Source organism: Ornithorhynchus anatinus, chromosome X1, assembly GCF_004115215.2.
Source record: "Ornithorhynchus anatinus isolate Pmale09 chromosome X1, mOrnAna1.pri.v4, whole genome shotgun sequence".
NCBI lineage: Eukaryota > Metazoa > Chordata > Mammalia > Monotremata > Ornithorhynchidae > Ornithorhynchus > Ornithorhynchus anatinus.
In genome coordinates, this window is record NC_041749.1 from 73,561,853 (window position 1) to 73,577,514 (window position 15,662).

Here is a 15,662-nt window from a genome sequence, read left to right on the forward strand (position 1 = left end):
GTATTATTTAAATACTCCCCTAGGACTCATAAACTAGTACAGATGAAATTTTAAGCATTGTGTATGGGAACATTTTCAGTGTTCTTCAAGTATAGACTCTATTTATGTAAACTATGCTTCGTAACAGAGATCTGCTAACACTGTAGCTCTATGCGTTATTCTATTGGAGTAGAACTCTTCAGTCCCTAAATCTGCCCTGAAACAAAGAATGCCGGTAACTGCCTCACTGAGATTTCTACAATACCTTGGTACAACAGGGATTTATTGAGGACTACAAAAATAATAAAATACTAGGACCTCTAAGAGATTATACAGTTCAGCACCTATTCTCACATCACACATCTAAGGCATCCTCAGAAACAGTACTGTCAGTTCCACTCTTTCTGGCAACATGCTTTGTTCTAAAGTCTCATAACCTCTCTATTGCAGAAGTTCTTCCTGATACATTTTAAAGCCATTCTCTTGTGTCCTGCCCTGAATGCAAATAAAGAACAGCTGTTCAGCACCACACATGGAATAGCCCGCCTGATACATGAAGACTTTGCCACTCTTCAGGCAAATACCCCATCACTTCACTGTCTACCAATGCAGTTCCCAAGTACTGCCCTGATAGGAGTAGAGAATGGTGAAGAAGAGCAGTCTATCTATCAACAAGTCTGGGATGCTCAGTTTCTCTGCCTTCCCCTTGCTGTAAATTGAGGGCCTTCTGTGGGCCAAGGATAGTGTCTGAATCTGTAGTGTCTATTTCTCTCCAGTACCTAGTACACTGTTCTGCACATTTTAAGTGCCTAATAAATATCATCATCTTTAAGAAGAAAAGGGAGAGTGTTAACTGCAAATTCCACTGTAGAATCTCACCGGTCTGTATTTCTGGTAAGATTCTAGCAGTGTGTTACTGAACAGCAGTATTAACTAGAAGCAGTGTGGTCCAGTAGATAGAGAATGGGCCTGGGAGTCAGAAAGATCTGGGTTCTAGTCCCAGCTCCGCGACTTGTCTGCTGTCTGACCTTGGGCAGGTCACTTAATTTCTCTGTTCCTCAGTGACCTCATCTGTACAATGGGATTACGATTGTAAGCCCCATGTGGAACAAAGACTGTGTCCAACCTGATTACCTTCTATCTCCCCCAGCATTTGGAACTGTACCTGGCATGTAGTAAGTGCTTAACACCATAAAAAGATAAATAAATCAACAAAAAACCCTAGCACTATCCTTTAAGTACTGCCATGCATCTTCAAAATATAGCAGGGGACAGAAGACATTACCTTTGCTGCTCACAGGGCACTGTGCAACAGGGACCTCCCATAGATGGTGGCCACCCTCGGCTTTCCAAAGATGGCCACCACCTGATCCTTTTTAAAAATGGTGCCAACATGGCTTCCCTCAGAGATGGGCACATTGCTGCCCTTCCCAAAGATGGTGGCAAGGCTTCTCAAAAAGATAGGGACGCCGATGCCCCTCACAAAGATGGATGGGAGTGATCTTTTAATAGGACATAATTGGGAATTCCAAAGCTAGCTTTCCAAGGCACTTGGTTGAGGTGTGGCTGTAGGTGCAGTGGTGACACAGCAGGAGAGAAATAATCTTTCAAATCCGTTTTCACAATATGCTATGATGTCATGTTATGATGCAGGCATGCACAGCATAGCATATTGATGATGTTAACCAGAAAGAGGGGCAGCCACTCTTTCCACAACTCCAAGTGGTCAAAGGTCTGGAGCTGGACCACATACAGGTGGGATGCAGGGAATGGCATCCAGGTTTCCATCCATTCAATGTCTGTAAACACTATAAAAGCAATTGACATTCTCAGCAGACTTTGCCTCTGGCAAAAACTGGAAGAATTTGGCTGTCCTGAAAGATGAGCAAGGTCCTAATATTCCCCATAATGATAAGGCTGGGCATATGAGAATCACAAGGACCTCATGAGATCCTTCCTTCGTACCCAAAGGAGTAAAGAAGAACTTTTTGATAGGGTGAAAACTAGTTTATGGAGCCACGCTCAAAGACAAGTTGGAATGTAGATTCCTGGAAGTCAGAGGACTTGAGTTCTAATCCTGGCTCTGCTGCTTGTCCACTATGTGACCTTGGTCAAGCACTTAGTACAGTGCCTGGCACAGAGTAAGTGCTTAACAAACACTATATATAAAAAGAGATTCTTATCTTCTGGGAAACATTTTCAACTCAACAGGCTGAAAGCCTGCTCGAGAAGCAGCGTGGCTCAGTGGAAAGAGCCTGGGCTTTGGAGTCAGAGCTCATGAGTTCGAATCCCAGCTCTGCCTCCTGTCAGATGTGTGACTGTGGGCAAGTCACTTAACTTCTCTGTGCCTCAGTTACCTCATCTGTAAAATGAGCATGAAGACTGTGAGCCCCACGTGGGACAACCTGATTCCCCAGTGTCTACCCCATCGCTTAGAACAGTGCTCTGCACATAGTAAGCGCTTAACAAATACCAACATTACTATTAAAGCCTCCACAGTAGTCCTTGAATCACTCTAGAAAATATGCAGATAGTAATGAACTACTTATCATCATCAGCAAAACCAACACTGTGAACAAGCCCACACCCGCTCAACCCTCACATAAGCATAGACCAATGTAGGTATCTGTTGAATGCTGACAATGACTTTTTTTCCCCTGGCTATCACATTGCCTAGTGGTGCACAGACAGACAAGGAGGTCAGTAACCTAATGAAGAATGCAGGGTGTCCCTTGAGAAACTCAAATAATGACTGCGGCACCCAACAAGGCATCGAGATTCAGGTCAAACTGAAGATCTATAGAGCAATCACGGTATTGAAATTTCTTTATGGCTATATGACCTGGATCTATGACAGGCAACACACATGACATCTAGAGCAGTCCACCAATACTACCTATGAGCAATTCTTAACATTATGTGACAAAACGGGATCACAAATAATGAGGTTCTGGAACACAGTCAGATCACCCACACAGGAGCAACATCACAACTTCACCCAGAGGGAGATGTGAAGAAAATGTAAGATGCAGAATACCCCCAAAACATCTCCATATTGATCTGAAATGGGAAAACCATAAAAAGAGTCAAAAGGAGAGATGTTTTAAAGACACAATGAAGTAAAACCTCCAACTGATGAGGCAGAGCAGCAGAAACTGGGAGACAGCAGCATAACTCAGCCTGATCAGCAGCGGTCACAAATGAGTGACTGTCTCGGGAACAAAGACTATGGGAAGATTGTCACACTAAAATGGAGGAAAAAAAACAGTTGCAGAAATGGTGGGCAACAAATGCCACAGTGTTGTAAGCAAGGGACAATCTTCACATGCACACAATGTTAAAGAAATTAGCAGTTACACGTTGGTTTTATCAGCCACACAAAATGACAAAATTCTACCATTAGTAACATCACCTTAAAACTTCTAAGGAGAGCTTCCCCAATAATAAAAGTAGAAGTAGTAAATATATTTACTGAATGCCCAATGGCTACAATGTACTCTACAACAGAAGCATGAAACACATTTCCCACCCACAAGGAGTTTGTTCTTTGTTTTGTTTCTCGTATTTTACTTTTTCCTGTTTTTTTAAAGGAAAGTGTAAAAGACACCCCACCCCGAACCCCCCAACCCTCTCTCTTCACTCTTAAAAAGCTATTCAGTACCATAGTGAATGAAGGGCTTCCCAAATGGGGGAGGGCACATTATTGTCTGATGTTGTTGAGGTCTCAGATATTCTGTTCTGTGAAAAAAGACTGCACCCATTCTTCCTATCGACCATCTTGTAATGCATGCCACTGGTCATGGGGGAAATCAGGAGAGAGAATGTGTGTGGCTCAGGGCATCACCGCTACAACAAAAACATCTAACTCAAGAGCACATCCTGCTGGCAGTAGAAATAGTCCTTTCTCCTCTTTATCACTGGTATCTGACCAATGCTTCCTCTTAATAAGCAGAAGCCAAGAATAGTGCATTACTGTTTCTTCCTAGACAAAGGAAACTAGTATAAAAGAGAGTCTTTCTCAAAGATCTTCACTCAAGAATGGCTACCTGTCAGGTAGTTCATCTCAGAATCAGAAGGCAGGGCTACTACTTCCATTATTATTAAACCCTCTCAATTCCTTTACACCAATGAATTTCCTTGGTAGACAAAAAAACTTGGAAAGGATAGCCGGCATGTGAGATACTGAAGAACATGGTATACATCCACAAAATCCCAGAGAAATTGTTTAAAGAACAGTCTATCTGTACAAAAATGTGACCCCAGTAATTCCACCAAGGTCAATGAAACCTAAGTTGATTTGCTGAGTAGGCTGCTGTTTTTAGAGATGTTTTATTTTTCACATCCAAATTAAACAAGAATAAAACAAATACCAAACAATGCCAAATATATGTTCAGGGGAAATATTTTATTAGACTAATTACAATAATATAATTGGTATTGTACTTTTGAGCTACCCATTTTTTTGTCTATTGGCCTCAGAAATAGAAACCACTTTAACAACAGATGGAGCGGTGACATTATTAAAATTTTATCCTCTGGGCTTAATCCACATAGGAGCTGAAGTGCTATTAACCCCCATCATTCTAATTTAACTTCCTTGGCAAAAATGAAGGAGGGTTTCTAAGTTTCCCAAGGATTCTGGTATGTGGCTTCATTTTGCAAATTGGAATTTGGACTTAAATACAGAATACATGATCACCTTTGCCCAGAAAGCTGCTAGCAGCCTATCATCTAGGCCTTTTCTTGAGCATGATTGCAGCCAGTGTGGATTTTCGCCCAGCGCACACTCGTGCCCAGTGGATATACATGAATGATTTCCTTTAAAATGAAGCAAAACACACAATAACAAAAAATCAAAAGGAACAGGCTGTGTCTCATACATAGACACATATCGTAGGTAACTAATCCTAACCCTAATTAAAAAGGAATAATTACTGTCTTCACAATCTTCTTCAAGTTTATGGAGGGGACATTTATGGAGAGATTTGGAGCATGGAATCATGGCATTCATTGGTAGAGCTATAGGAGAAGGAAAAGAAAGAAAGAAAAGGGAAGGAACTACGCCAATTAGAAGATAAAAACTGTGGCATTTTCAAGCCCTGTACTAAGCACTGGGGTAGGTTCAAGATAATCAGGTTTGAAGCAGTCAATGTAAAACATGGGTCAATGATAATGATGAAGATATTTATGATGATGATGATGAAAGCCCCCAAAATAATCAAAAAGATGATTTAGAGAGGAAGCTCACGGGAAATGAGAAAATTTGGGTGTGAATCTATGTCTGTGTGTATATATGAAGTCAGACTCTCTGTACATGAGGCTCACAGTCAAGCTCTTAAAAGTAAATATTATTAATCTTGTACTCCATGCATCTTTATATATCTTCACACCAAAATTCAGACCAAAAGACATAACCTCGGCAGCAAATCGGTTACAGGAGAAGCACATGATGATATGGCTGAGTGAGTTAGATTTGAAAGTGTCCTATCTGATTCTTTCATCATCAGCAATGGAGTAAAGCAGAGTTGGGTAAGAGGTGCAAACTTCTAGTCCCCAGGGAAACTCTTCAAACTCAAGAGGTAAAGAGCATCATCAAAAATCCTTGACTTCATTGTAAAAAAGCTGCTATATGCTAATAGTACCCGTATAGATCTTACCCAAAGCAGTTGACACCAATAATAAACGTGGACTCTGATAAATATTATGCACAACTGGCATCTTGATTGAATTGCAGCTGAAGCTTTCCTAGCTGACCCTTTTCCCATCCCCACAATGTCCGTATAGTAAGCTCAAATCTATTCAACTTTAGCTATGCCACATGATTGAGGATGTGATAAGGGATCTGAAAATTGATGTGCATGAACTGCTTTGCAGACTCAGAATAGCACTATGGACTGATAATAACTGTGAAGAAGATCTAGAATATGTACCAGCCTGCAGCAGAAAAACCTCACCTACCAAGACTTTCTTCAATAATATGGAGCAGAATGTTTTACCAAATTCTGCTATCTAGGCAGTTCAGTATACAATAATGCACAGACCAAGAAATAAGTAGAAAACAGATTCAAGGAGATTAGTGTGTCTTGTAGGAGGATGGCCAATAAAAAATTAGCACACTTCATACCAAACAAGATCTAAACAGCTGTAACCCGTCATTAGGCAGGGATTGTCTCTATCTTTTGCTGAATTGTACATTCCAAGTGCTTAGTACAGTGCTCTACACATAGTAAGGGCTCAATAAATACTATTGAATGAATTGAATGAATGTAACACTTGTTCAATCTTTTATTCAGCTTTGAGACCATAGAAGGCACACCATCCTTATCAAGCATTTTAATCAGCATCACCTCTAAGTCATACGTAACTTTAAGACAAGTTCTTCATTATTGCAGAAATGAGGCTAAATTCATCTGGACGTAATTTATCCACAGAGACAACCTGTGGAAAATTGGTGGTTCCACAAAGTAACTACACTTTTATGGACGGCAGTCCTACTAATCAATAAAGTTCGGCAGCCATGAAGTCAGTGTAGCAGGCCAACTCAATGCTTTCCCAAATCCTTTTATCAATGAATGGTATTTCTTGAGTACTTACTTTGTGCAGAGCACTGTTCTAAGCACTTGAGAAAGTACATTACAACAGAGCTGGAAGACACAATCCCTGCCAACTTTAGCATCGCTTTCTCCAGTACTAGCACAGAGGGTGTGGAGAAGGAGAAGCAAGAAAAGTAGGACCTTCCTCTATTTACCCCCTTATCCTCTTTTCTCCTTCCATGTTTCACTGCATACCTTGGTCTCCCTATCTCGATTCTCCATCTCTCTCACCTTTACCCTCTATCTTCCCCCATATCCCACCACCCTCTTTGACTTGTCATGAGTGTCACAGGGGAGAAAGTAGGTTGGGTACAGGAGGCTCTGAGCTCCCCACTTCCACCCACTCCATGGGAGCCAGGAGCTGGGGAAGATCCCCTGGGGTAACTGCCATCCTGACCCTGGCCAAAATCTGTTCTCTGTTCCTGGGTGGGAGGGATCCTTGATCCCAGAGTCCCCTGGTGGGAAGAGATAAGTGTGGTGGGGAGGCAGGGACAGGAGTATAAACTGTCCCTGGAGTCATGCAGTGCTGGTGTGCTGCCTCTATTCCTTTCCTTCTGTTCTCCCCACCTCCCCCGCACCCCAACTCCCTATTCCCCCAGACAATCAGATCCTGGTTGGGGGAAGCAGTATGGCCTAGTGGAAAGAGCATGGGCTTGGAAGTCAGAAGATTTAGGTTTTAATCCCAGCTCTGTCAATTTTTTTTCTGTGTGACCTTGGGCAAATCACTTACCTCTGTGCCTCAGTTTCTTCAACTGTAAAATGAGAATTTAATACCTGTTCTCCCTCCCACAGACTATATGGGACAGGGACTGAATCCAGCTTGATTAACCTGTAGCTACTCCAGTGCTTAAAACAGTGCTTGACACAGAGTAAGCACTTACCATAATCATCATCATCATCCAACTAGAGGAGTTTTCCACAGGCAGATTGGCAGATGTGTCAATCAATTAGGTCCTGTCTGGGGAAACCAATTAGAAGATGCAATCTGCAAACAGCGTATAAATCAATACTTTTAACTGGTGGAACACAATCAAAGTTCGTCCTGATGGTGGGTCATACTTTAGCAAGTGCAAAGCTTATGGAATACCCGAATGGGTAATAGTAGCATGCCCAAGCATATCCTGGATGGTGAGGTAGAAGAGGCCAGAGAGAAAAGGAAGACAGAATAAACACTTTAAATATTCAGAAGCACAGGGTCAACCAATGTGGCAGAGCAGGGAACTGTAAGCAACAACAACAGACGGTAGGCCGGGCATTGAACAATGGGGAGAGGTGTTAGTCTCCTTGAGGAAAAGATTCAGATGCATGTATACCAAGAGGTATATTCTCAGAGCAACAATAGGCACTGCAAATGGCCTGCATATACACTAGTTCGTAAAATCTAGTACACAGGGTGGAATGGATTGTTGGTCTTTTTTTTCTTTTCAATTAGACCCAGTCTAGACCCACTCTTGTGGATAGGATCTCTATCAATAGTACCACCTTTGAATAAGAAGAACAGTTTAAATGCATATTATAATTTGTGAGATTGGTGAGGGGTAGGGAGAAGAACTCTTTCATATAGACAGGAACAATGCAAACTTCATATGACACTAAGAGTTTTCAGATATCTTCAGAAGCATAAAAATGTCCTACAGGGCTGATAGAGACCTCCCTTTAAAATCTGAAAATACATGCTACTTCTTTACTTTTTTCTTTACTTTTACCATAGCCCATTACTACTTCTAAAACTGCTAAATAAGAAATCATTTCATTCTCTGACAGAAGTTCCAACTACTGACTGCTGACATTCTCATTTCCCCTTTTCAGTCACAATTATGAATGAAGAAACAATCAACTCAATCACTCAGCTAAATCAAATGTAAAATTCCAAGCTTCCTGGTCTGACAAACAAAAACTGTGCTGCTTGGAAATGGGTAATGTGCTAAGGATCTTTGTCACTAACTTCATAAATCACACTTTTCAATAATTTTAATTGAAGAACATATGAAATTAGCTATCCAACCAATGGTACCATTTTCTGCTTCAACACTGGTGAAATCAGATATTGCTGTAAGGAGCAACTTAAAAATCCATATGGCATCCACATGTATGCAGCAGTGAATTCATTAATACCAGGAGTATTATACCAAGATTTGATAAAGATGGAACACTTACATGATGTATTCCTAAACAATGATGCAAACATGAATGGAGCTGTCCCCCAGGGTGTTTTATCAACAAACATTTTCATAATGTGCTTTTGCTTCTATTTTTATTATTTTGATGAGATCAAAGGAAGAGAAGGAGGGGAAGCCAGGACTTTGCATGTCTTTTGCTGCTGAAAAGGACATTCCATCTCTCACTTTCATAATGAATACTGGCTTTTCTGTTTCTGTGCTTATTTTAAAATGCAGGCCTCCTTAAATCTCAACCTACAGGGGACAAAGTTTCGCGGAGAATCCCCACTTACCAATGAAATGAACCACATGGCAGAAATTCCAGAGATTATTATTTGTGCCTGACTTAGAGGGTTTGTGCTGTAGTTTCTGCAGGACAAATTCAATGACATGTATGTCTATTGATTTTGCAAACCTGTTCCTTTAAGGAGCAAACTGCAATAAGTATTTAAATAAAATACTCCACTGTGAACTAATGCTTTCCACATTTGATTGTTGAGGCAGAATTTTATCCTCACAAATGAATGATATGCAAGAATAAGTCAATAAATATTTTTCTTACCAATGGTCTCAGTTCGGGATGAGTCAGGATGTATCCATTGTTCGTGATTGCAAATGCATAACCATGAATACCTAACTGTAATAGTAAATGAGAAGGAAGCCTTAATTAGCTTGATCTCTGGTGAATTCAGAAACAAAAATACTCTAACATTTAGTGATTTACAGCTTAAGCTTGGCATGCATAACCCTTATCAACACAATATTTCACTAAAATGAATGCAAAGCACTGATCCTTGACATTTGTTGAAAATGAAAAACTGTCAATATGATGATCTTGGTAAATAGTACAATTTAAAAATGTCTGTTATCCACAGTCCTTATTTCTATTTATTTAAATAGGAAAATAGTATGTTCAAAAAAATGCAGTTTGTTTTGAAACATGATTCTAAGTTTTATCATGCTGATATATGAATCAGAACCGCAATGAGTTTTATAGTTACAATTTCCACTAATGTGTTGGGATCATCAAAAATTTAGAAGACTTCAGAAGGCAATATTTCCATAATATGAGGGCTTTGTATCTCCTTATTGGAAACTTGGCAACCAACCCCATTTACATCCTTCATTCTTTAGATTGTCCTGCTGCCAAATTGTTTCAAGTGTGCTTCAATTTACACAAAACTTAGATGATATTTTTTTAATGCAAAGACCTTTATGTTTTCTCACTAAATGGAACTATGGGAAGTGGTTTGAAAGCAATGAAATGTTTTATTAGCTTTAAAAAGTATGTAATCAAATTTAAAGCTGTACTTATTCAAATACCAATACTAGTTTTTGGGCAATATTTCCATTACACAGTTGAATGCACCCATTGGTTACAATAAATTCACCTAGAAATAATTCATATATTTAAAAAGCCTTTCGCATAAAGCTGATCACTTTCCAAAGGGAGAATATTCTACCCTCTTTTGCCACAGCAATGAATAGAATTGATGGGGGAGGTGTCTTCTTTTTCCACTGAGTTATTTCTCAATCATGGACTCTTGCAGTATTAAGTGACTTGGTTTAAAAAGTCTTCCATACATGACAAATAACTGAGCATACTAGTACATGGCTAACCAGTCTGCAGAGCAAACAAACCATTAGTAGACTTACCTGGTTTATCAATTTGACTATGAATACAAAATTATGCTTAGGGAATTTGACCTGTTCAGGTAAAATTTTCCAGTTCTCAATAATCCAAATATTAATGGTAATGGTCAAAAGTAACCGACCTTTCTCCTAAAGTTAACTTCAACACCTAGTCTTAATAGGACTCCATTAGAATCCAATGATAAAATGATAGTTCATCATTCCATTATAGATAAATTAGGGATTTCATTGCCTCTGGGATTTATATCATCTCTTTCATCTCCTTTCCCTGAAAAATGTCAGATACAGTCAACACTGCAGTAATTACAATTATATGCCCTGGTATCTAACAGATTGAGGGCTCCATAAGGAGTTTAGAAGCTTGACTTCTTCCATTATAAGCAAGCAAATGGTATTTGACTAAAAATGTAATTCCAAATGAAAATCAATCAAAATGTTTCTTTAAAAGCAATGTAATATACCAGTTCATTCATTCAATAGTATTTATTGAGTGCTTACTATGTGCAGAGCACTGTACTAAGTGCTTGGAATGTATAAATCGGCAACAGATAGAGACAGTCCCTGCCCTTTGACGGGCTTACAGTCTAATTGGGGGAGACAGGCAGACAAGAACAATGGCAATAAATAGAGTCAAGGGGAAGAACATCTCATAAAAACAATGGCAAATAAATAGAATCAGGGTGATGTACATCTCATTAAACAAAATAAATAGGGTGATGAAGATATATACAGTTGAGCGGACAAGTACAGTGCTGAGGGGGTGGGACGGGAGAGGGGGAGGAGGAGAGGGAAAGGGGGGAGAAGAGGGTTTAGCTGCGGAGAGGTGAAGGGTGGGGTAGAGGGAGCAGAGGGAAAAAAGGGGGGAGATCAGTCTGGGAAGGCCTCTTGGAGGAGGTGAGCTTTAAGTAGGGATTTGAAGAGGGGAAGAGAATTAGATTGTCGGAGGTGAGGAGGGAGGGCATTCCAGGACCGCGGGAGGACGTGGCCCAGGGGTCGACGGCGGGATAGGCGAGACTGAGGGACGGTGAGGAGGTGGGTGGCAGAGGAGCGGCGCATGTGGTGTGGGCAGTAGAAAGAGAGAAGGGAGGAGAGGTAGGAAGGGGCAAGGTGATGGAGAGCCTTGAAGCCTAGAGTGAGGAGTTTTTGTTTTGAGCGGAGGTTGATAGGCAACCAGTGGAGATTTTTAAGAAGGGAAGTGACATGCCCAGATCCTTTCTGCAGGAAGATGAGCCGGGCAGCAGAGTGAAAAATAGACTGGAGCAGGGCGAGAGAGGAGGAAGGGAGACCAGAGAGAAGGAAGGGAGATCATTGCATTTTCATTTCCCTTTACCTTTATCTCCTTGAAATCTCCCCTTTTCCTCTACAGTCCCTCCCTCCTCCTGCCCCTTCTTCGACTCTCCCATCTTTCCCAGTAGTATCTCAAGAAATCTGCTGCCTTCTCTGAAAATCCACCCCCTCCACCTAACTATCCCTTTGTACCTTATCAAAGCACGTTCCCGCTCCCTTCCCTTCCTAAACTCCATCTTCAAATGTTTGCTCTCCAATGGCTTTTCCCCACTGCTTTCAAACATGCTCACATCTCCCCTATCTTAAAAAAAAAACAAAAACTGTGGGAGTCCCTCAAGGTTCAGTACTGGATCCTCACATTAGCCAGAACTGGGACCTCCCTCCCTAAACTCTATCTTCAAATGTGTGCTCTCCAATGGCTGGTGTGTTCTTTTGGGTGTAGAGACCCACCAAGAATCCTAGGGTATTGCTAATCAGGGGTATAGCAGTAATTGTAACAAACGCATGGTAGGAATATCTTTCAATGGGTAAAGTGACTGTAATGGTCCCTAACTCATTTGTTCAAATTAGGAAACTACTCTACTGGACTGTTTAAAATGATATCTGAAAATGAAAATTAGATTATTGACTACCCAGTTCTTGTCATTACTGGGTAGCCAAATTAGTAGCAAGTTTTTAATTTTTTTCTTACATCATTGTAAATAATAATAATACTTAAGTGCTTACTATATGCCAAACACTGTACTAAGTGCTGGGGTAGTTACAAGATAATCATGTTGGTCACAAGGCGCTGTCTCACATGAGGCTCACAGTCTAAGTAGGAGGGTGTAGGATTTAATCCCCATTTGAGAGATGGGGAAACTGAGCCACAGAGACTGAGAAGTTAAGTGACTTGCCCCAGGTCACACAGCAGACAAGTAGCAGAACTTGGATTAGAACACAGGTACTCTGGCTCCCAGATCCATGCTCTTTCCACCAGGCAACACTGCTCCTCATTTAGTATATTTCAGTTTCATATTGGGCATTGTTTTAAATTGTGGAGACCATATAAGATGATTTACACAAAACTGATAAAAACTAGATGTGAATAACTCACTGGAACTGGCTACCTGAACATTCTAAAGGAACTCATAGTGGAAATCTTAGCAAATGTATAGTTTATCATTACAATCAACACAGTAAACACTCAATAAATACCACTGATTGATTGTTATACCAGAAGACTAGAGGATTGTCAATGTAACTCTTATATGAAAAAAGAGTTTAAAAGAAAATCCTGGGAATTCTAGACCAGTCTTTATTAGACTACTTTAAAGGGGCCCAGCAATGAGATATAGGAGAATTGTGGACATACCATATTTAATTGCATATTTGCATCCATTACATAATCCCCCCAATGATTTTTGAGAAGGAAATAAAAGATTATTTTAGTAAGCAGTGAGAGCAACAAAAGCAGGAGTAGGAAAGAAGATGAAAGGAAGAACTTGATAGAGCTCAGGTTACAAGTTTGCACTCTGGAAGTTTCTGTATTAAGACAGGCAAACACTGGGGTAGGAAGATGAGAAAGGATTGGGTGCTAATTTATTGAGTGCCTATTGTATGTAGCACTTGAAAGATGTAATAGAAATAAGATACTACCTCAAGTTCAAGTCCCCTCAACTTCTCTTCCTATACCCCCATTTTTTACTCTCCCCTTATTGCTACACTTAATTCCCCATGCCATAATCTCTATCTTGTTTGGAGGGGTCACAGAAATTATGCAAATAAGTTGGTTAATTTTGCAAGTGATTATGGCAATATTCTTAAATTTTAAAAATGCCTCTGACATTGATTTACAGACCAGGTTGTATACCAAAAACATTTCAAAAACTGAATGAACATGGAATTGATGGAATGTTATGTACTGGCTAGAAAACTGGCTAAAGGATAAGAAAAAAAGGATGTGGATAAGAAGACACTTTTGAGGATGGAGAAGTATAAATAGGGGTCTGACCTAGACCAGTTTTGTTTAACATCTTCATAAATGATCTGGAAGATCAATCAATCTTATTTACTGATTGCTTACTATGTGCAGAGCACTGTACCTTTAAGCTCTTGGGAGACTTTAATATAACAGAACTGGTAGACACTGTCCCTGCTTACAGTCTAGAGGGGGAGTGTGTGGTAAATTCTCAGAGTTGCCAGTGACAAAGTTCTTCTAGGTAAGAAAATGCCTTTCATATGGGGAATAACTCTTGGAAGACTGAGCAAAACTTAGGCTTCAGTATATCTTCAACTTTTTTCTCTCAATCAACCCACACATTCGATCTGTTATCAATCCCATCCGTTTTTCCTTTAAAATGTCTCAAGAATCCATTCCTTCACCTCTATCCAAACTGCTACCAGGTTGGTCCAAGCACTTACACTATCCCATCTTGACTACTGCATCAGCCTCCTCCCTGCTTCCTGTCTCTCCCTACTCCAGTCCACACTTCACTCTGGTGCCTGGATCACTGTTCAAAAATCCTGTTAATTCCATGCCTCCTCACTTCCCAAAAACCTCAAATGATTGTCCATACAAGTCCACATTAAACAGAAATTTCTTATCACTGCTATTAAGACACTCAACCAGCTCTCCCCTTTCAGTACCCCTAGCTAAAATGGTTTACTAAGCTTTGCTTTTATCTTTATCTTAGTGTTTTGTTATATCTCGTCTTACGTATCTGTTGCCCTAACCTTTCTCCCACTTCTTTTTTTTTTAATATCATGAGTCCACCAAGGGACAGGGGACTATGTCTAATTCCCACTTGTTTATTCTTTCCTACCACTTAGTACAGTGTTATGCAGTGAATACCACTACCACGTTAGTACAATCACTCATCCTATCCCAACTGGATTACTGCATCAGCCTTCTTTCTGACCTCCCTATCTCCTGACTCTCCCCACTTCAGTCCATACTTCATTCCACTGCCTGGATTATCCTTCTACAGAAAGGTTCAGGGCATGTCGCCCCCTTCCTCAAAAATCTCCAGTGGTTGCCTATCAACCTCCACATCAAACAAAAACTCCTCACTATTGGCTTTAAAGCTCTCCATCACCTTGACTCTTCCTGCCTCACCTCCCTTCTCTCCTTCAACATCCCAGTCCCCACACTCTGCTCCTCTGGTACTAACTTTCTCACTGTGCCTCGATCTCACCTGTCTCACTGCCGACCCCTGGCCCATGTCCTACCTCTGGCCTGGAATGCCCTCTCTCCTCAAATCTGCCAAAACAATCGCTCTTCCTCCCATCAAAGTCTTACTGAAGGCACACCTCCTCCAAGAGGCTTTCCCAAACTAAGCCTGTTTCCTCAGCTCCCCCTCCCTTCCGCGTCACTTCAACCCACTCCCTTTGTTCTCCCTAGCCCCCTCCCAGAGCACTTATGTATATACAATTATACATAAATTCTATGTATTTATATTAATGCCTATTTACTTGTTTTGATGTCTGTTTCCCTCCCTCTAGACTGTAAGCCCATTGTGGGCAGGGATTCTCTCTCTTTATTGTTGTATTGTACTTTCCAAGCACTTAGCACAGTGCTCTGTGCAAAGTAAGTGCTCAATAAATACGATTGAACGAATAATAAATACTATTATTCCTATTACTTCCAAACTCACTCCTCTCCCACTTCAATTCATCCTGCATCCCTCACTCTTCCAATACTAACCTACTCATTGTACCTACAACTCAGCTATTTTGCCGCCAACTCTTTGCCATCATTCTCCCTTTGGCCTGGAATTTCCTCCTTCTTCAGATATGACAGACCACCAATCTTCCCAATTTCAAAGCCCTATTAAAAGCACATACCCTCCAAGGAGCCTTCCCTGACTAGGCCCTCATCTCCCCAACTATTCACCTGCCTTTCTACAATTCTTATGGATTTGGGGCTGTACTCCTTAAAGTACTTTGATTTTTTCCCCACCCCAGCCTGACAGCACTTATACTTTATACTCTGCCATTTCCCCTCTCTGTA

The 15,662-nt window shown here is 40.7% G+C and overlaps 1 protein-coding gene across 2 annotated transcripts in view; it reads right to left on the bottom strand.

The window, feature by feature from the left end:
* The window catches only part of CACNA2D3 (calcium voltage-gated channel auxiliary subunit alpha2delta 3), a 1,019,762-nt gene that overhangs the window by 234,416 nt on the left and 769,684 nt on the right, over positions 1-15,662 (bottom strand). For both annotated transcript variants that reach the window (XM_029052259.2, XM_029052258.2), the window contains one exon: positions 9,294-9,368. In XM_029052259.2, the coding sequence (XP_028908092.1) occupies positions 9,294-9,368 (75 nt within the window). The remainder of the gene's footprint in view (positions 1-9,293; positions 9,369-15,662) is intronic.